The sequence below is a fragment of the Geotrypetes seraphini genome, chromosome 3 (genome assembly GCF_902459505.1).
Source record: "Geotrypetes seraphini chromosome 3, aGeoSer1.1, whole genome shotgun sequence".
NCBI lineage: Eukaryota > Metazoa > Chordata > Amphibia > Gymnophiona > Dermophiidae > Geotrypetes > Geotrypetes seraphini.
This window is the reverse complement of record NC_047086.1, coordinates 6,509,861-6,532,227: the sequence shown is the minus strand read 5'-3', so window position 1 is coordinate 6,532,227 and position 22,367 is coordinate 6,509,861. Positions and strand designations below refer to the sequence as shown.

Here is a 22,367-nt window from a genome sequence, read left to right as displayed (position 1 = left end):
GCTTGGACAAGTTGAATCTTTATAAGCACTTGAAGATCTTGTCTGGTTCCTTCATAGCTCTCTGCCAACAATATGTCATTGGATTTCTTGACTCTTTCATTACTGATTATTGATCTAAACAGGTTGAAGTAGTCTGCTATGTCTATTACTTCTCCATCAAGGATGAAATTGATTTTGTCACCTCTTTGTCTGTATGTTAAGGTGAAGGTCCATTTTGACACCATCTTTCTTGATCTTGATCGATGTTTCAGATTGTTTTCACTTTAAACCATGGGGATAGTTGGTTGGTTTTTTTTTTTAAAAGGAATCCTTATAGCAGTTACTATTGGGCTAAGTCTCCTATGTGAATTTCAATGGCTTTATCTAGATGGTGTTACTGAACATTCTTACAGATCAATCTAGGGCTATCCAGAAGGTGTCAGGGAATGGATTGTGGATGTCTTGCCTAATGGGCCCTAAAATGTTATTTATTTATTTATTCAATTTTCTATACCGTTCTCCCAGGGGAGCTCAGAACGGTTGACATGAATTTATTCAGGTACTCAAGCAGTTTTCCCTCACAATCTATCTAATGTACCTGGGTCAATGGGGGGATTAAGTGACTTGCCCAGGGTCACAAGGATCAGCCAGGGTGCTGAGGCTGTAGCTTTTAACCACTGTGCCACACTCTCCCCTATGGTGATATTAGCTACCATTCTTAAAGGTCTACCTCCCCTAAAAGATCTGTGACCTGGAATTCAATTCACACATTCATCAATCATTTATTAAATTTGGTTGAATTTTTTAATAAAGCTTTAAATGGCCTTCTCCCCAAATACCTAGATGCATTTTTATTTGCATCTAGAGCATGTGTTGCACAATCCTTTTTTTGCTTTTTATTGGTAAAAGGTTGCTCACACAAAATGTATGTTAACAGGCAATTAGCCTAGCAAGCATCTTTTTGGGATTCTGAATTTCACCCTTTATTTGTTAATTCTACTTTTTATAAGAGGAGGTGCTGAAAAGTTCTCAGCCCAACCAAGAAGGGAATAACGTGGAGCCATGAAACTTACAAGTTATTCCACATATTCACCCCTAAATTCAACACACTTGGCACAGCTTGTCTGAAGTTTCTGTAAGCCTTCCAAATACCTCCAATGTGTGGTCACTGAAATACTACTGCAATCACCTCTGAATCACTCAAAAATTGTCCCCCTTTCAGACAGTTTTTAAGGTTTGTAAACAGAAAATAGTCAGAGCAAAATCTGGTGAGTAGAGCGAATGGTCTATGCACTGAAACCCCAACTGCATCAAAACATTCATCGTTTTGCTTGCCTTATGAGCAGATGAGTTCTTTTGCAAAGAGAGAACTCCTTTCCACAACTTCCCTCTCCTTTAATCAGCACATCAATCCAAACAGAAGAACAAATGATAAAACTCAATACAAAAAAAGTTCTTCTCACTATTGGAATCTGCGTAATCGGTCGAGGTCACACTATTGAAACAAAGAAATGTCTCACGACCTATATAGGTTTAGCAATAATATTTTTTATGTAAGTGTGTCCTCAGTGTGAAGTCATAGGCTAAAAGATCGGAAGACCAAATGGACTCCGTTCAAATGCTCACACGACTGTGAACAATTAATAACCAAATATGTGAAATAATGACCATTATAGTCCACAGTGAAACTGATCAAAAACCAATAATGTGTTCCTCAATCTCACACTCGTGAAAACTTTAAACAGAAGATTTCAAAGGCTCCTGACGAAGGGGGTAGTCCCGAAACTGAGCTCAGTTGAACCATTGAGCAGCCCACTTATATAAAAAATAGTATTGCTCAGATTCCAATAGTGAGAAGAACTTTTTTGTATTGTCCTTTAATCAGCACTGCAAGTTACAGCAGTATTCTGCATTAACTGTTTGGCCCCTTGGAAGATAGTAATTACAACACCTTCCTGATCCCAAAACACTGTGGCCATGACCTTTCCTGCTGACTTGTGGGTCCTGAATTTCCTCGGCCTTGAAGAACCTGAGTGCCGCCATTGCGCGGACTGTTGTTTTGTCTCAGGATCATAGTGGTATAACTATGTTTCATCAACAGTAACTAGTCATTCAAAAAGTTGGCACCAGCTTGCTGAAGATGCTGCAAAATCAACTTGGAAATGTCCACTCGACGTCGTTTCTCGTTAACATTCAAACATTTGGGCACCCACTTGGCTGACAGCTTCTGCATATCCAGCTGCTCATGGATTATACATCCAACATGTTCCCTGAATATCTGTGATGTCATCAATTGTTTTAACTGATATTTGCCGATCTGCCAAAATCCAGGTCATGCACATGGTTAACAATTTCAGGAGTTAACACCATTTGAGGCCTCCCAGACCTCATTGCATCTTTGGTCTTGAAATCTCCACGCTGAAAGTTTGCACAACACTTATTCACTGTGGCCATTTGTCACGCAGGGCTCCTTTTCCTAAGGTACCCTAGCGTTTTCAGTGCTTTCGCTAACCCCGCACTACGCGCCAAGAACTAACGCCAGCTCAATGCTGGTGTTAGCGTCTAGCACGCGCGCTAAAACTGGTAGCGCAGCTTAGTAAAAGGAGCCCTCAGTGTTTGCATTATACATTTATGGATTTCTTTTGGAGTTTTCTTCTGCAAGAATAGGAACTTCATGACGGCTGCGAGTTCCACTCTTGAAAATTGCACATTTTTAATCAATGATCTGAAACAGAGTCACTTTGCAAAATAAAATAGCACTCGTTTTCAGCTACAGTGGCAAAATAATGCTCGGAATTTAGAAAGTTGTTTGTGCTGAGAACTTTTCAGCACCCCTCATGCAGTTTAGAAGCTTATTAAAAACTGAATTTTGTTAACTATGTCAATGACTGAATGTTGTTATAATTTGTATATTATGTAAATTTCACTGATAATGGCCAATTTTTCACTCTAAACTGTAAGGTACATTTTTATGTTATATTATTCACATAACCTTATGCTAAAATACCGTGTTTCCTCGAAAATAAGACACTGCCATATTAAGTTTGGGTCCAAAAAATGCATTAGGGCTTATTTTGGGAGGATGTCTTATTTTTTTTTTATGTACGACAATCATCTCTCCCTTCCTCTCCTCCATCCCAATTCTTCCTCTTTCCTTTCTCTACCCCCCCCCCCCAATATGCAGCATCTTTCCTCCCCTCTCACCCATCCCCTTGTACAGCATTTTTCTATCCCTCCCATCCCCCTGTGCAGCAGAACCCCACCAACCCTTCCACCGTGAGATTGGCATACCTCCGCTCCAAGGCCTCCAAAAACAGCAGTGGTGGCAGAGCTCTGAATGGGCTGCTTCACAGTCTTCCCTGCCGGGGCTGAGCCATCCCTCTGAAGCATCTTTCTATCCCTCCCTCCCATCTCCCTGTGCAGCAGAACCCCACTGACCCTCCCACTGTGATGTGGCAGAGGGAAATACCCAGTGAGGAAGACCACCAAGCAGAAGCACTACCGCTGCTGCTTTAGGAGGCCTCAGAGCGGAGGTATGTCAGGTCTCATTGGGGTGGGGATTGCTGAATTGACGAGTCTGATTTTTTTCGGCAAATCGGGCAGCACTAGTGTCAGGGATGGAGTCATGGGTCGATCATGGGTAGGGCTTATATTAGGAGCATCTTTAAAAATCATTGTAGGGCTTATTTTCAGGATAGGTTTTATTTTCGGGGAAATAGGGTACTAGTTTTGAGCTGTTTAGCCTTAAGCTGATGTGTGGACTCTTTCTTTTTAATGATTTTCATATTGACTTCCTTGTTCTTTGTTGTTGTTTTTTGGGCTTTTTGAGGAGAGCGCTTAGCATAGGGTTACCTGATTTTATGATTGTAAAATCCAGACACTCTCAGGCCAACCCGGCCCCACCCCAAACCACTTCTCAAGCCTCCTTTTAGGGCCTCCAAGCTTGTGCAGGTGTGACGTGATGACATCACCATTTTGCATGCGCAGATACCCAACAGACGCGGCCCTGAATTCTAAGCTTTTCAAAACCTGGACAAAGTGCTGGGTTTTGAAAAGCTGTCCGGACACCTGGACAATCCTTTAAAAAGAGGACATGTCCAGGTAAATCCGGATGTCTGGTAACCCTAGCTTAAGAGGGAGTCCTGGGTACGATGTGTGCACAATTGTTTCTTTGTAATTTCTAGATTCTCAAATTCACCATCTCTCCTTCTCCTCCCAACCCTGCCCATGGCTTTCTCTCCCTCTTTTGTACTTTTTAAATATAGCAGCAAGTTTTGGAGTCTGCAGTGCCAGCTTGAATCCAAGGGAGTGGGCCCAGGTCCCCTGTGGCTATGCCCTGCACAGTTCCACTGGTCTCCCTCCCCTCCCAACTCTGTCTGCAACACTCTCTCCTTCCCCTCCCCTCCACCCCCATGTTCCTTTTAATAAATGAGCAAGGCTTTAATCCTGCTGCACAGTGGCAGCCTTATTCCTCTGACCTGTTCCACCCCTTCTGATGCAACTTCCTCTTTTCTGAAGGGTGGAACAGCTCAGATGGAAAGGCCCAGTGCAGGCCACAGGCATCCTGTGAATAAAACTTCCACTGCTGGCACAACAGGATCAAAGGAGAGAAAGCCGTGGGCAAGGCCTGGAAGGGAAGAAGACCCACAATGGAGGCCTTGGGAACCAGGGCCTCCTCCCTTAGGCTCAGAGTGGTGCTGCAGGCCCAACAATTTGCTGCCTTATTAAAAAGGTACATGAGGAGGAAGAGAGAACTACAGGCAGAGCCAATAGGGGAAGGAAAAGACCATACATCCCTTGGAGTGGGGGGAAGAAAGGTAATAAGTGTGCAGAATTATAGAGTCCGACTTCTCGCATGGTCTGTAGTGTGCAATTTTAAAAGTTCCAGATTCTGGCATCCAGATTTTTAGACTTTTACTGTATTTGGAAATTGCCCACCCTCCCTGCAGGTAAAAAATCATGTTGTCTGATGTGAGTAATTTTAGTTTTGTTTTGACTGCAATTGCTCTTTGCCATCCCTGAGGAGATGCCACCTTAGGTGTCTTGCCTAATGTTAAGTCAGTACAGTCTACTTCTAAAATCTGCGCAGTAAGTTCAGTTGGCAGAACAACAAATATAAAAGAGAACATAGGCAGTCTGGTAAAGTCAAACAGGAGGTCAGTTCACAGCTCATTTAGGATGCAATAATGGAAATGACCAGAGCAATGATACAGCAGCAAGTGTGGAAGCGAGGTGGGGTATAGAAAGCACAATGAACAGGAATAGCCGAGACAGGGGGCAATCAAGGGCAAAATTGAGGCAAAAACACAAAGCTGATTGATAGAAAATATGTAATCAGTCACAAGCCATGATCTTCCTTAAAGATGGCAATGAGCAAAGAGCAGGGCAGGATGAACTCCTTGGTAAGTCCTAGACCAACGACCCTCCATTGAGAAATAGTTTTAAATCTCCCACTGTGATCTGATAGCAGAAGCGGCCCTTTCCAGCTCCTCCTGATGACTGGAGGGCAATACCCAGCTAATGGGGAGAAGAATGGCCAGTGGTGGCTCGAGTTCTCTCCTCCCACTCCACACAGTGGGAACCCTTCAGTTCCTGTACACATCTGAGAGGGCTTCTTCTAAAGATATGGACCTTAAGCATATGCCTAGATTGCTTATGTCTTAAGGTTATGCCTTCTCCTGCCTGAGAAATCTGTGAAGCGTTATAACTGTGAGATTCTTAAACCTGAAGAACATTTTCTCTTCTCTGCTAGACTGGTGTCCTTCGGACTAATTGTGTTGACTGTTTAGATCGGACAAACACTGCCCAGTTCATGGTGGGCAAATGTGCATTGGCTTACCAGCTCTATTCCTTGGGTTTGATTGATAAACCCAACCTGCAGTTTGACACAGATGCTGTTAGGTAAGAATAATTTACTTCTTCTCATGTCTATTACTGTAATGCACCTTCACTTATTCTTTGAGATGTTTTTTTCTTTTCTTTATATAATTAGCCATGCACAAAAATAACATGCCAAGCAATATCGCCAGTAATGATATACAACAAAGAATAGATTTCATACTAGTGAATTTATACAACAGGAAACAATTATTGGCTTAACAGACCACAATTAAAGGCCAATAATGGAAATATTAATATAGGAAAACTCAATCACTTAACCATGAAATGAACGGAAAAGCTATCTGAAAATAAGAGAATTGACCCAATGATCTTCATAAGAATTGCCGCTGCTGGGTCAGACCAGCGGTTCATCCTGCCTACCAGTCCGCTTACACGGCGGCCCTCAGGTCAATGACCAGTGCTCTAAATGAGTCCAGCCTCACGTTCCAGTTTAGCAGAAACTTGTCCAACTTTGTCTTGAATCCCTGGAGGGTGTTTTCCCCTATAACAGACTCTGGAAGAGTGTTCCAGTTGTCTACCACTTTCTGGGTGAAGATGAACTTCCTTACATTTGTACAGAATCTATCCCCTTTCAACTTTAGAGAATGCCCTCTCGTTCTCCCTATCTTGGAGAGGGTGAACAGTCTGTCTTTATCTGCTAAGTCTATTTCCTTCAGTATTTTGAATGTTTCGATCATGTCCCCTCAGTCTCCTCTTTTCAAGGGAGAAGAGGCCCAGTTTCTCCAATCTCTCACTGTACGACAACTCCTCCAGCCCCTTAACTATTTTAGTCGCTCTTCTCTGCACCCTTTCGAGTAGTATCGTGTCCTTCAAGTACGGCGATCAGTGCTGGATGCAGTACTCCAGGTGAGGGCGCACCATGGCTTGGTACAGTTCGGGATCCCCTTCTTCATCATTCCTAGCATTCTGTTCGCCCTTTTCGCCGCCACTGCACATTGAGCGGACGGCTTCATCGACTTGATCAGAACTCCAAGTCTCTTTCCTGGGAGGTCTCCAAGTAGTGCCCCAGACATCCTGTATTTGTGCAATACAAGTAGTATGGTAAGGTTCATAGCTTGTTCATTAGATGATTTTCTTCCCCCCCCCCCCCCCCCCCGCCTTCCCACTCTTAATACTAGTAACATACTGTGCCCGAACTATGGGAGGCATAGCTTCCAATGGAACATTAAGCACTTTCTTGAAAATATTTCTTAAGCATTTCAATAGCTGGTGTCAGAGGGGACTCAAGAAAATTCAGAAACATTATCTGCTGCTTTTGACACGGTTGATCACCCCCTATTCCTTGATACGCTGTCCTCACTGTCATTCCAGGGTTCTGTTCTGTCCTGGTTTTCTTCCTATCTCTCCCATCGCACTTTCAGAGTATGCAGTGTGGGATCATCCTCCACTGCAATCCCACTATTAATCAGTGTGCCTCAAGGCTCTGTCTTGGGACCACTCCTTGTCTCCATCTATTCCCATTCCCTTGGCGCACTGATTGTCTCCCATGGCTTTCAGTATCACCTCTATGCTGATGACGCCCAGATCTACCTTTTCCTGGATATTTGTATAGGAATCCAGGCCTGAGTCTCAGCCTGCTTGTCCAACATTGCTGCCTGGATATTTAAAAACTGAATATGGCTAAGAACATAAGAATTGCTGCTGCTGGTTCAGACCAGTGCTCCATCGTGCCCAGCAGACCGCTCGTGCGGCGGCCCTCTGGTCAAAGACCAGCGCCCAACTGAGACTAGCCCTACCTGCGTACGTTCTGGTTCAGCAGGAACTTGTCTAATTTTGTCTTGAATCCCTGGAGGGTGTTTTCCCCTATGACAGTCTCCAGAAGAGTGTTCCAGTTTTCTACCACTCTCTGGGTGAAGAAGAACTTCCTTACATTCATACGGAATCTATCCCCTTTCAATTTTAGAGAGTGCCCTCTCTTTCTCCCTACCTTGGAGAAGGTAAACAACCTGTCTTTATCTACTAAGTCTATTCTCTTCATTATCTTGAATGTTTCGATCATGTCCCCTCTCAATCTCTTCTGTTCGAGGGAGAAGAGGCCCAGTTTCTTTAATCTTTCACTGTACAGCAACTCCTCCAGCCCCTTAACCATCTTAGTCGCTCTTCTCTGGACCCTTTCGAGTAGTACCGTGTCCCTCTTCATGTACGACGACCAGTGCTGGATGCAGTACTCCAGGTGAGAGCGCACCATGGCCCAGTACAGTGGCATGATAACCTTCTCCGATCTGTTCATGATCTCCTTCTTTATCATTCCTAGCATTCTGTTCGCCCTTTTCGCCACCGCCGCACATTGCATGTACGGCTTCATTGACTTATCGATCATAACTCCCAAGTCTCTTTCCTGGGAGGTTTCTCCAAGTACCGCCCCGGACATCCTGTATTCGTGCATGAGATTTTTGTTACCTACATGCATCACTTTACACTTAACCAAGTTGAACCTCATCTGCCATGTTGCCCATTCCTCGAGCCTGATTATGTCATGTTGCAGATCTTTGCAATCCCCCTGTGTCTTCACTACTCTGAATAACTTTGTATCGTCTGCAAATTTAATCATTTCACTCATCGTACCAATGTCCAGATCGTTTATAAAGATGTTGAAGAGCACGTGTCCAAGCACCGAGCCCTGCGGCACCCCACTGGCGATGCTCTTCTAGTCCGATTGAGTTCCTTATCTCTCCTCCTAAAGCCACCTACCCCCATGCTCCATTTCTGTGGACAGCACTCTCCTCCTCCCTATCTTGTCAGTTTGCACCCTTGGGGGTCATCTTTAACTCCTCTCACTCCTTTGCTCTGATCCAATAAACCACTAAAGTCTGTAACTTCCTTCTCTATAATATTACCAAAATTGGGCCTCTCCTTTCCAAGCACACTCCCAAAACCCTTATCTACATCCTCATCACCTCTTGCATAGATTACCACAACTTGCTTCTCTCAGATCTTCCACTTAGCCATCTCTCTCTCCTTCAATCCATTCAGATTTCTGCTCCGTGACTCTTATTTATTTTTAATCTATCCTCCCAAAGAGCCCAAAATTGGTTACAAGGCTACATACGCGGCATAAATCTGTAGATACATAATAAGGGCAGGTACATTTACACAAGATCAATACGTTATGAGCTGGTAATAATGCACAGTAGAATATGTACAGCAGTTGTACACAGCATCAGGGCAGTTTAAGACAAACTTAACAGTTTGTTAAGGAATTAGGTTATGTGGCAAGAGGCACATCCTGTAAGCAGTCAGCTGGCATCTCTCCTCCTCGCCGGCGTCTTGCAGCACACAGTTTGTGATACACTGTTATAAGGAAACCATTGAACTGCTTTAGCATATTACCAGGTATTCCTATGATGATAAGAAATTGTGGACTACCAGGTCAAAAACACTTCTCTTTGAACCAATAACCCTTAATCTATATCTCATTGTTCAAGATCATAAATCACATTGAATTCTTGTTGAAACTTGCGGTATAGAAGAAAGTGTAAGGTACTTGTTTTCCAGTAACCAACAAAAGTGAGGGTTCCTAATACAGTGTCCGTACTTTAGCCACTACAAAATCCAGATTGCGAGAACCTTAAACATTTGGAATAGGCTAATTAGTCAACTTAATTCTTTTTTTTTTTTTTAAATTCTTTATTCATTTTTAAAATCTTACAACAAGTGAATTACACATAATAAAACAATTTTCATATATCACTTGTATTTACATTCAAATATTCCTATATACTATAAAAAATACCCCCTTTTTTCCAATAATCTTATTCCATATGATAAATATTCCCACCCCACATATACATTACCCATGTGCTAAGATATATGATCATTAGAGTAATTTTTTTATCAACTTAATTCTTAAGGGAAACAAAGCAACGTTGATTTGTAAATGACAAATATTAGAAACGACAGTCATCTGTCAGTGGTTGTTTTGTTTAAATTTAGCTGTTAGATTGATTTTCATTGGCTGTAGACCTGGTGGAACAAGTGCAAGATGTTGTGTACCTTTTTCAGGCTGTTTGAAGAGCTGTATGAGGACCATGGTGACACATTGTCTCTGCAATATGGAGGTTCCCAGCTTGTACATCGAGTCAAAACCTATCGGAAGATTGCACCTTGGACCCAGCATTCCAAAGACATTATGCAGACTCTGTCTAGATATTACAGTAATGCTTTCTCAGGTAGGTTTCTTCTGACATATTGACAGTGGTGGCTGTGTTTGGCGCTACTACTCCGCCATTTCACATGGTCTCTTTCTGTGCAAGGTCTAGTTCTGTCCAAAGCAATTAATACTGTCACGGTGGTTATGAAGAACATGGCAACCAGTTAAATTATTTCCTAGTTCAGTCCACTTGACGTTTCACTCCTGTCCACCCTTTGCATTTTGCTTTCAGAGTATGATGTTTTGAGTCCTAAACAAACGTATTTCCAGTGCAATAGGGATGGTATGCTGAACCATAGGGTTATCCATCTGAACTCGCGAGCATACTACAGAAGATGTCAATCACAACTTTTCAACTCCTCCTCCTCCTGCCCCTTCCAAGAGGCCCTTGACCAAGGCTTAGCAGTGGCATCCCTTAAAGTTCACATAGGAGGGCTTGCATGCTTCCGGGGCCAATCTCACTTCTCCTTTGTCCATAGACCTAATGACGGCCTTCTGTAACTTGAGTAGATGGTGACCAGAGCTATTTTGAAACTGAGGCATTCTGCTCATTTTTTGCATTGTAGAAGGCCAAAGTAGAAGAGGTATAGTTGATTCTGAAAGCTCATCATGTAGATGCCCCTCCCATGGGAATGCCTCCAAGCACATATTGGCGTAGCAGCCCCTTTAGTAAATGAACAATTATACCTACATTGGGGGAGCAGTTTCACTTTTGAAAAGACATTTACCGGTAGTTGTTAAAGCATTCTGTTATGTTTATAGGATGCATTATTTTGTTGGGTTGTCTGCTCTTGTGAAGATGTATTGTTATTTTACTCTGGATTTGTATGTGAACTCTGCAATCCGCTTAGGTCAGACATGGGCAACTCCGGTCCTCGAAGGCTGGAATCCAATTGGGTTTTCAGGATTTCCCCAATGAATGTGCATTGAAAGCAGTGCATGCAAATAGATCTCATGCATATTCATTGGGGAAATCCTGAAAACCCGATTGGATTCCGGCCTTCGAGAACCGGAGTTCACCATGTCTGGCTTAGGTTATAAGTAGAATAGAAATTTCTAAAATAAATCTCCTTGATCTCATCTTTTCCACTACTTCAAGCCTGCACAACTCTGGTCCTCGAGGGCTGAATCTAGTCCGGTTTTCGGGATTTCCCCAATGAATATGCATTGAAAGCAATGCATGCAAATAGATCTCATGCATAATTCATTGGGGAAAACCTGGCCTGGCGAGGGCCGAAGTTATGCAGGTCTGCAGTACTTGATACTTTGCATCAATTATTTTTCTCTTCCTCCTATTGTCTCTCTTAGATCATCTACTTTTACTGTTCACTTATAACACTCTGATACTGCTTCATCTACAGTTACTGGAAGTATTCCACACAGGGATCTCAAATCCTTGACCCTCTCAACTTAGTTTTGCCAAAACAAACCTAAATTTAGACCTTTCACACCTTCTGTCTCTCAGACCAGGCACCTAACTTTAGATGGACTATATAGAATTTGCCAGTTAGCGAATCTAGTAACTTCACCTCTTTCAAAGACTCAGAGGCAGAGAAATTGTAGCCTGCAGTTTCACCAAAACCATTATATCTCTATTATAGCCCTTCATAAAACTTTATCCCAGAATAACTGGCAATCACATTAACAAATGCAATGAAATCTGGTAACTGCACCCACTTGTCTTGCCAGTAATGTAACGGCTTGGTTATAATTAAATTTTCAATTACTGCAGCTTTGTTATTTACTGGAAGCAAATACTTTGTGTTTTGCAAATTCCCAGAAATATGTTACACTGGAGCGTGAGGTGATGAAATCCATATCAGATTTCTAGTGCAAAATCTATGAATTTATTTTGCTGCAGATCGCACATAGTGATTATCCAGTCATTTCTTTTATTGGGCCAAGTTAATTTACTGTCAGGCTGTTGACTTTCATATTCTTTTAGGCTAGAGTACTTGGCCATGAAGTCAGGCAGTTAGCTACTATCTCTAAAGGGGAATTAGCCGAAAGAAATAGTGGATTTACTATACGCTGTCTACAAATGATTGAAAATACTGCAGAATATTTATTATTTAATGATCATACAGTATGACACCTGTATAATAAGAGGAACTCCGGGTCCCTGTACTTTTCCGGATCAAGTATAATTAATTAAATTCAATTTTCTATACCATTTTCCCAGGGGAGCTCAGAACGGTTTACATGAATTTATTCAGGCATTTTTCCGTATCTACTGTACCTGGGGCAATGGGGGGATTAAGTGACTTGCCCAGGGTCACAAGGAGCACCCTGGGTTTGAACCAGGGTGTTGAGACTTTGTTATTGGTTAATCCTGATTTCTAATGTGGCACTTCCACTTTCCTTTCTGAGCAGCCATCAGGTGGTGATAGATCAGTGTTTTTCAACCTTTTTACACCCGTGGACCAGCAGAAATAAAAGAATTATTTTGTGCACTGGCAAAGTACTAGGACTAAAATTTAAAAAACCCGTTTCCGCCCCATCTCCGCGAGCTCGGTCCCCGCAAATCATCAGATCCCATCCGCACAAGCCTCAGTTATGATTTTATATTGAAAGTATTTTATTAAAGTATAAAAAGAAACAATATTCTGTACAATTGTCATTTTATAAATACAAATAATACAGAGCAAGGATCAACAAAACCCCTGTCTCCCCTCCCCTTCACATATATCCCCTCTACTATCAAGAAAACTGAACAAACCAAATTATTACAGAATGCTACACAGAAATATCATGCTAACAGAATACTGCAGTCACACATGACAGGAATAGTGTTAGGGGAATGCAACTAGGGCAACTGCGCCCTGGACAGAGAGCACCCTAAGCCAGCTGGAAACTAAAGAAGCACTGCCTGGGCTTTGGAGTCCCCAGTTATGTCTAACACCAACTCTAGCAGGATATATTTCAAATCGGATATATTCTAATCACAAAATAGAAATAAAATTATTTTGTCGTCTCTGGTTTCTGCTTTCATCTTCTTTTCACTCTCTTCCTTCCAGTGTCTGCCCTCTCCGTCTCTTCAATCTAGCATCTGTCCCTTCCATCCACTGTCTGCCCTCTCCCCCTTCCATATGATATCTGTCTTCTTTCTATGCCCCTCTCCCTTTTCCATCCAGCCTCTCTCCTTTTTACATGATTCATTCCAGCTTCACTGCTCTCTTCATTTTTATCTCTCCTACACCAGATTTAGCATCGTTGTCCCTCTCTGCTTATTTCTCTGCTGACTCCTTCCCATCATCAATTTATCTACTTTCTCATGCCTGTCTCTCCCTTTCCCTTCCTCTAATCTCCCTGCCAGCTGCTTCCTTCCTTTTTTCCTTCTCCCTTCCCTCCTCCTCCTGTCCAGCAGTAACTCTTTTCCCTTCCTCCCCTCCCAGCAGCATCTCTCTTTCTCCTTTGTCCAGAAGCTTCCCATACTCCTTTCCCTCCTCCCCTCCCAGCAGCATCTGTCCTTCTCTCTCTCCAGGTCCAGTAGCAGCTGTCCCTTTTTTCCCTTGCCCAGCATCTTCCCAGACTTCTTTCCCTCCTCTCCCAGCAGCATCTTTCCTTCTCCCTCTCCAGATCCAGTAGCAGCTGTCCCTTTTTTCCCTTGCCCAGCATCTTCCCAGACTCCTTTCCCTCCTCCTCTCCCAGCAGCATCTTTCCTTCTCCCTCTCCAGGTCCAGTAGCAGCTGTCCCTTTTTCTCTTACCCAGCAGCTTCCTAGACTCCTTTCCCTCCTCCGCTCCCAGCAGCGGCTGGAAAACCGAAAGCAGAGAGTGGGCATAAATGGGAAGTTCTCCGACTGGGAGAAAGTGACTAGTGGTGTACCACAGGGCTCGGTACTTGGGCCGATCCTTTTTAATATTTATATCAATGACCTGGAGGAAGGAACAACCAGTGAGATCATCAAGTTTGCAGATGATACAAAACTATGCCGGGCGATCAGATCGCAGGAGGATAGAGAGGAACTCCAGAGCGACTTGTGTCGGTTAGAAACATGGGCGGAGAAATGGCAGATGAAGTTCAATGTGGAGAAATGCAAGGTAATGCATTTAGGCAATAAGAATAAGGAATACGAGTATACAATGTCAGGTGCAACTCTGGGGAAGAGTGAACAAGAAAAGGACCTGGGTGTACTGATAGATAGGACCCTGAAGCCGTCGGCACAATGCGCGGCAGCGGCAAAGAAGGCAAATAGAATGTTGGGCATGATAAAGAAAGGAATCTCGAGTAGATCGGAGAAAGTTATAATGCCGCTTTATAGGGCAATGGTCAGACCACACTTGGAATACTGCGTCCAACATTGGTCTCCCTACCTAAAGAAGGATATAAAACTGCTGGAGAGGGTGCAGAGACGAGCAACAAAACTGGTGAAGGGTATGGAGAAACTGGAATACGAGGATAGACTTATAACACTAGGATTGTTCTCCCTAGAGAAAAGGAGACTGCGTGGGGATATGATCGAGACCTTCAAAATACTGAAAGGAATCGACAAAATAGAGCAGAGAAGATTATTTACATTGTCCAATTTGACACGGACTAGAGGACATGAAATGAAGCTAAGGGGGGACAGGTTCAGGACTAATGTCAGGAAGTTCTGCTTCACTCAGAGAGTGGTTGACGCCTGGAATGCCCTCCCAGAGGAGATTATTGCGGAATCGACCGTCCTAGGCTTCAAGAGCAAACTAGATGCATATCTCCTTAAGAGAGGCATATAAAGATATGATGGACTATAAATTACGCCAGGGTACACCTGGCAGGGCCTCCGCGTGCGCGGATCGCCGGACTTGATGGACCAAAGGTCTGATCCGGAGATGGCAGTTCTTATGTTCTTATGTTCTTATGTTCCCTTCTGGTCCAGTAGCAGCTGTCCCTTTTTTATTTTTTTTACCATGCCCAGCAGCTTCCCAGCTTCCAACAGTGGCTTTCTCCCCTCCCAGTAGCTCTCCTTACTTCCCAGCGCAGCGATTCAGGAAGGCAGCCTCAGGTCCTTTGTTGGGTCGTGCTGCCTCTGAGGAAAGAGGAAGTTGCTTCATCAGAGATGGCTGCGACTCAGCAAAAGCCCCAAGGCTGCCTTCCTGAATCGCTGCGCTGGTAAGTAAGGAGAGCTGCAGAGAGGGGAGAAAGCCACTGTCGGAGGCTCCCCATGATCTCTCCTGCCCAGCACGGACCAGCTGAAAATATCTCGTCGATTTTGCCAGCTCTGCGTGGACCGGCAGGAAACTGATGTTAATCAATCTCGCCAGCCCTGCGCGGACCGGCAGAAATTTCCTGTGGACCAGCACCGGTCCACGGACTGGCGGGTTGAAGAACGTCTATTATGCATAGACGTATAATAGAGAATTGCGCTCGGCGGTGTCCAGTGAATTTAAGTGCGTCTGTATAATTAGACATCCTTTATAGAATCGCCTATTAGGCGTCGCATAGACGTTCTGACAATATCTATAATGTTATGGCTTTTTAGCGTTATTACGTCATTAGAATGGCAATTTTATGATGTTTTTTACATTAAAATTATATGCAGTAAAATGGCACCACTGTTATATTTTATTTATTTATCTTTTAATTATTTATATACCAGTTATATCCTAAGTGGTATTTACATTTGGCTACTTTATCATATTTCCCTTCTGTCCCTGTGGGCTCATACTCTTTTCTAGTGTACCTGGAGCAATGAGGGTATTAAGTGACTTGCCCAGGGTCACAAGGAGCAGTGAGGGATTTGAAACCACAACCTAAGAGTGCTAAGACTGTAGCTCTAACCACTGCACCACACACTCAGCCATTAAACCAAATGTCAATTTAAAAGCCAAGCTTATATCCTCTTGATTCACAAGCAGTCATTTCTCTAGGATAAATTACATTATATTAGTAATTTCTATTCCGCCATTACCTTGCGGTTCAAGGCAGATTACATTCAAACTAAAAACAAGAATTACATTCAAATTAAAAGGAATAGAATATAAATATCAAACATGTACACTTCTCCCTCCGTATTTGTGGTTTCTGCACTCCCGGTTTCGCTTAGTCGCCTTGGGCCACTACAATTTGTTTCCTCACCCACTGAATATTCACATGCAAAATCTGAGTTACGTCACAGAGAGCAATTAAAGTAAAAACAGTGCCTTTTGGAGGGCTCACCTGACAGAAACACCTGTGTGATGGCAAATCTACGAAGCTCTGAGGAGAGCAGCCCCACACAATCCACAGGGCAACAAAACAACCCGGAAGACAGTGCAGGAAATGCAAGTGCTGAGCGCTTTGAAATCTGACGCGGCCTTCACGCAGGACGCCGCCCCCTCTCATTGCGACACGGAGAAGAAGCAGAGCCTGCACGAAGCCCAGCCAGCCCAACAAGCGAGATCGAGAGAGAGAGAGCTGCTCACGTATGCAGCATCTAGCACAGTCCCAGGTACCTTCAGCTGCAGAGTCTCTAGTTATTTTCAGTTCCAATAGCAAAAACGCTGGCTGTTTTTCCATATTCACGGCTATGTTCCACCCATATCCACCGCGAATACAGAGGGAGAAGTGTACCTTCAACATTTGTCCAGATCCTCTGCTATTTTCCAAAAAAACTCCTTTGGCCCCTGTGTTCCTCAATCAAAGCACATGAAAAATGTTTATATATTTCATACTAAACCTTCTGTTTTTTGGTGTAAAAGGCACTCCAGTTTGATATTAAGGTAAAAAGATATTTAAAAATGCATTGCTCAAGCAAAGCACATGAAGAAATATATTGCATACTAAACCGCATTCCCAAAGTTTAAGAAAATAAAAAGAGAAGCCCTACTCACAATAGCTGTGGTTCAGAGCAAGTGGACATGTCTGATGCACAATCTTGACATCATTGTGACATCATCAAAATGCACCTAGACCTATTGCTTTGAGGTGCAAGGTAATGGTGGAATAGAAATCCCTAATGTAATGTAATGTAATAGATCTTCTACTGTTTATAAGCTGTCTCTTACATTGTTTAAAGATGATCAGTCTTCCGGTCTTGCTCTTTTTTTATTTACTACTTTATGGATTGAATTGCCCATCAATCTACAGTCATGCACTACCCATCAAATCTTTCAAAAAAGATTTAAGACTTTCTTGTTTTCTCAGATTAGTGTTTTGTTTTGGGGGGGTTTAAATTAATATACTGTGCAGTCTTACGAGCCCTCTTTTGTAGGGAAGATGTAGTATATAAAATGAAGAATTGGATTAGATTAAGTACTATGTGCTCTTCTGGTCACTGCATCTCAAAAAGATTATAATGGAAATGGTATAAAGAAGGGCAACCAAAATAATTAAGGAATGAAATGTCTGTCATATGAGGAAATGCTAAAGAGGTTAGGGCTCTTCAACTGGGAGAAGAAACAACTGAGGGGAGAATAGTTAAGCTCTGGAACGCGTTGCCAGAGGATGTGGTAAGAGTGGATAGCGTAGCTGGTTTTAAGAAAGGTTTGGACAAGTTCCTGGAGGAAAAGTCCATAGTCTGTTATTGAGAAAGACATGGGGGAAGTCACTGCTTACCCTGTATTGGTAGCATGGAATATTGCTACACCTTGGGTTTTGGCCAGGTACTAGTGACCTGGATTGGCCACCGTGAGAACGAGCTACTGGGCTTGATGGACCATTGGTCTGACCCAGTAAGGCTTTTCTTATGTTCTTATATTATAAAGGTTCATAAAATCCTAAATGGTGTGGAATGAGTAAATGTGAATTGGTTGTTTATCAAAAAGTACAAAGATTATATAGTAGCCTATTTAAAACAAGAGAAAATATTTTTACACTTAATTTATATTTAACTCTAGAACTGACTGCTGGAGCAAGTGGTAAAAGCAGTTATTGTAGCTGGGTTTAGAAACAGTTTGGACAAATTGCCATTATTAAGGCAGAACATAAGAGCAGCCTTACTGGGTCAGACCAATGGTCCATCAAGCCCAGTAGCCCGCTCTCACGGTGGCCAATCCAGGTCCTGAGCACTTGGCCAAAACCCAAGGAGTAGCAACATTCCATGCTACCAATCCAAGGCAAGCAGTGGCTTCCCCCATATCTGAGGAAGCCACCACTTATCCTTTAGGCTAAGTAGCGTGGAATTATGCTACATTTTGGAATTCTGACTAAGTACATGGATCAATTTGTAGATTATCCAACCCACACTTAAATGTATATAGACCAGGGGTCTCAAAGTCCCTCCTTGAGGGCCGCAATCCAGTCGGGTTTTCAGGATTTCCCCAATGAATATGCATTGAAAGCAGTGCATGCACATAGATCTCAGGAATATTCATTGCAGAAATGCTGAAAACCCGACTGGATTGCGGCCCTCAAGGAGGGACTTTGAGATCCCTGATATAGACTAACACAATGGGGTTTTTTTTGGATAGTTTATGAATACCTAAATTTAACAATTTTACTTTTGTACATAAGGTGCTTTAAATTATTAAAAATTAATATTTTAATTCATTTATTTTAAACATATAAACCTAATTAAAAAATAGAACTCATCCCTATAATTGATAATGAGGTTGAAGTATCATAAATATGCCTAATTCTCAGTAAAGAGAATCTTATAACTTAGATGTTATTTCAATTCTTCATTCTGAATGCATGTGGTGTAATCTACTTCAAAATCTTCTTCCTACCCTAAAGTTTTTGTTAATTTATTAATCAAAATAAAAAATATAGCTAACTAAATCAATGGGGAGTACAGTTTTTCTTTCAATTATATATCATTCAAAAATATATACTTAATACAAGAGCAACAACACTTATCTTGATGGTTTATGGTCCCCCAACGTTGGCTCTGGCTGAGAAGCCTTCAAGATAAGTGTTGTTGCTCTTGTATTAAGTATATATTTTTGAATGATATATAATTGAAAGAAAAACTGTACTCCCCATTGATTTAGTTAGCTATATTTTTTATTTTGATTAATAAATTAACAAAAACTTTAGGGTAGGAAGAAGATTTTGAAGTAGATTACACCACATGCATTCAGAATGAAGAACTGAAATAACATCTAAGTTATAAGATTCTCTTTACTGAGAATTAGGCATATTTATGATACTTCAACCTCATTATCAATTATAGGGATGAGTTCTATTTTTTAATTAGGTTTATATGTTTAAAATAAATGAATTAAAATATTAATTTTTAATAATGTAAAGCACCTTATGTGCAAAAGTAAAATTGTTAAATTTAGGTATTCATAAACTATCCAAAAAAAACCACATTTTGGAAATCTGCCAGATACTTGTGGCCACTGTTGGAAACAGGATACTGAGGTAGATTGAACCTTAGTCTGACCCAGGACGGCAACTTATTTACCAGCTAATAATTCTAAAAAGGAAAAAGTAGGAAGTTGGACCTTAGAAGCCAATTTTGAGCAGAATCGGCTAGCTGAGAAGCTTCCTAATTCAGATCCCTTGGTGGGTGGAGGGGTGAAAATTGGACTCTGCTGAGCAGCTAGTTGTAGCGTTGTTGCTAGATTTGGGCAACCCTGGAGATGTCCCTAGCACCAGAGGAAAAGTAAACCAGCAAACCGGAGGTCTAGAACCCATCTAATGTTTTTATATTTGCCTTTTATTCTTATAGCTTCATTACTCTGATCTAAGGGGTTGATGGTTTGAGGAAATTAGATGCTTTATTTATATTGTCTTTTTAGGTGGATTCCACTCGGTGACCAAAAACACAGAAATAAATATCCTGGCCGCAGTGGTCAGTGATTTTTTGCCCACTGGTGGCATTATGCCCGGATATTTCATGTGAATAGTTATTTGTGGGCAGCTCTCCCGTATATGGTTAAGTGTGATATTCAGCATGTCCCCACCTAAGTGACACCGGAAGAAGATAGGACTTTGTTTTATGTGCTCCAACTCCACCCACAGAATAGCCGGCCAGTGCTGATTTTCAGTGGCCAACCTGGTTCAGTCCCTCAAGGTTTCCTAGCCCCAGTCTTTTTTCTCTCAGTACTCGCAATAACCATCCCCTTCACTGAGCCCAGCAACTGTTTCAGTCCTTCTTCTCCAAACTCCAGAAAAGGTATTAGCTCCCTTGTTTCCCGAATACCATCAACAATGTCAGCTCCCCCTTCTCCAAGCCCCCAGCAAAACATCAGCCTCTCCTCTTCCAAGCAACAGCCCCCTGTCAATTCTAGCTCTCCCCCTCTTCCTCCTCCCTCAGCCCTAGTCTCCCTCTCCTACCTGGCTTGTGCCTTTGCTCCTGCAGCTCTGTGCTTCTTCGCCAGCATCGTAACAGGATTGCAAATGCAAGAACTGCTATTTCTGTTTCTCGTGAGAATACAGGATGTTCCTGTTCTGATGTTTTAAAGCTCTCTTAAGAATTGGCGAACAAGACGAGCTCTCATTACCGAAAAGTGTCACTTTCATGACGGTGGTCCTTTTCAGTTATCTGGCTATGACTGCAGCTGGCTCATATCCCCCCACAGGGGAGAATGAGTGCAGAGGATTTTTGCTTATAGCTCAGACCCCCAATTTCCCCATATCTTTTCCTTTTGATATTCATATAACTTCCCTAGTTTTATGCAGGTTCTACCATCTTGCAAGTAAGATCAGGGTTGCTGTTCTTGTACTGTATATGAATTTTACTTTATAATGAAAAAGTGCCTGCCTTAGACTCCTTAATCACACATACAATAAAGAAGTGTCACTGCAATTCAGGAAGGTCAATTTCCTCTCACTAAAACTCTTAAGATTCATAATCTCATTAATTACCTTAAAGATATACCACTTAAAAGGAGAACGGAAGAAGAACTCACAGGGTTATGTTATTACAAGACTGACACACTTCACACCTTACAGAGTGAAGGAAGGAGAGATTGGAGCTGTACAATATGAAGCCCTATTAATAGTGATCAGGCATCTAGGTCCATTAACATAAGGAATAAGAGGGAAGCATTCATTAAGGAAGGTAGGGTCACCTAAATGGAGAATGGAAGAAGAACTTGCGAGGCTGCTGAGTTTTGTTCACACAATTTTGGAAGGAGATGTAGAAAACCTGAAAATGGGTATTTATTGTTTCTAGTTTGAAATGTGTTTGAGCAGATATGGTGCAAGCTAGAAAAGAAATGATCATGCAGCCAAAAATGTACATGGTCACACCCTGACCAGACATCAGATTTGAATAGCTTTTCTGTGTCAAATTAACCCTGCAAAGCCTGGCCAAACACATTTTTCTATTCCATTGTTCTGACTGGCAGAAATGTGGTCGACTTTGAAAGCCACCATACAGGAAGCAACAAACCGCTATGTTAAATCAGTAAGTAAACGGAGTAGGAACAATAAGCCACAGTGGTTCTCTGCGGAGATCTCGGACCTAATCAAGGAGAAGAAAAAAGCATTTATCTCTTACAAACAATCAAGGAAACAGGACTCTAGAGTAGACTATCTGGCTAAGTCAAAAGCCATCAAAACAGCATTTAGGGAGGCCAAATTCCGCATGGAAGAGTCTCTAGCAAAGAACATCCAGAAAGGAGATAAATCCTTCTTCAGGTATATCAGTGACAGAAATAAGAACTCAGGCGGGATAGTACGTCTCAGAAAACCGGACGGAGACTATGTAGAAACAGACTCGGAAAAAGCCCAACTGTTAAATGAATACTTCTGCTCAGTCTTCACCCACGAGGCGCCGGGACTCGGCCTTCAGCTACAGACAAGTGTTGAATCAGTTGTCCCATTTAGTAATTTTGAGTTTACACCCAGCAGTGTCTACTGCTATCAAAGCTCAAGGTTAACAAGGCAATGGGGCCTGACAACCTATACCCCAGGGTGCTCAGGGAGTTGTGTGATGTCTTGGTGGAACCGCTATCCGTGCTCTTCAATCTCTCCCTTAGAACAGGTAACGTCCCGTTGGACTGGAAGACGGCTAACGTCATTCCACTCCACAAGAAAGGCTCCAAGACGGAGACAGCAAACTACAGACCAGTGAGTCTCACATCAATAGTGAACAAACTAATGGAAGCTCTAATCAAACGCCAATTGGATACGATCATGAACGAGGAGAATCTACGGGATCCCCGTCAACATGGATTTACTAAGGGGAGATCCTGCCAATCCAAACCTGATCAGCTTCTTTGACTGGTTGACGAAGCTGGATTTGGGGAGTCCCTGGACATTTTTTACCTGGACTTCAGCAAAGCATTTGATAGCGTACCACACCGCAGGTTGCTGAGCAAAATGAGTTCTATAGGATTGGGCGACACATTGACGAAATGGATTGGGTACTGGCTTGGAGGTAGGCTTCAGAGAGTGATGGTGAACGGCACCCCCTCCGAAATGATGGAGGTAATCAGTGGAGTGCCGCAGGGCTCCGTCCTGGGCCCGATCCTGCTCAA

At 42.5% G+C, this 22,367-nt stretch overlaps 1 protein-coding gene across 2 annotated transcripts in view; it reads left to right on the top strand.

The window, feature by feature from the left end:
- The window catches only part of FIG4 (FIG4 phosphoinositide 5-phosphatase), a 291,895-nt gene that overhangs the window by 147,666 nt on the left and 121,862 nt on the right, over positions 1-22,367 (top strand). For both annotated transcript variants that reach the window (XM_033936107.1, XM_033936108.1), the window contains exons 15-16: positions 5,732-5,880; positions 9,883-10,049. In XM_033936107.1, the coding sequence (XP_033791998.1) occupies positions 5,732-5,880; positions 9,883-10,049 (316 nt within the window). The remainder of the gene's footprint in view (positions 1-5,731; positions 5,881-9,882; positions 10,050-22,367) is intronic.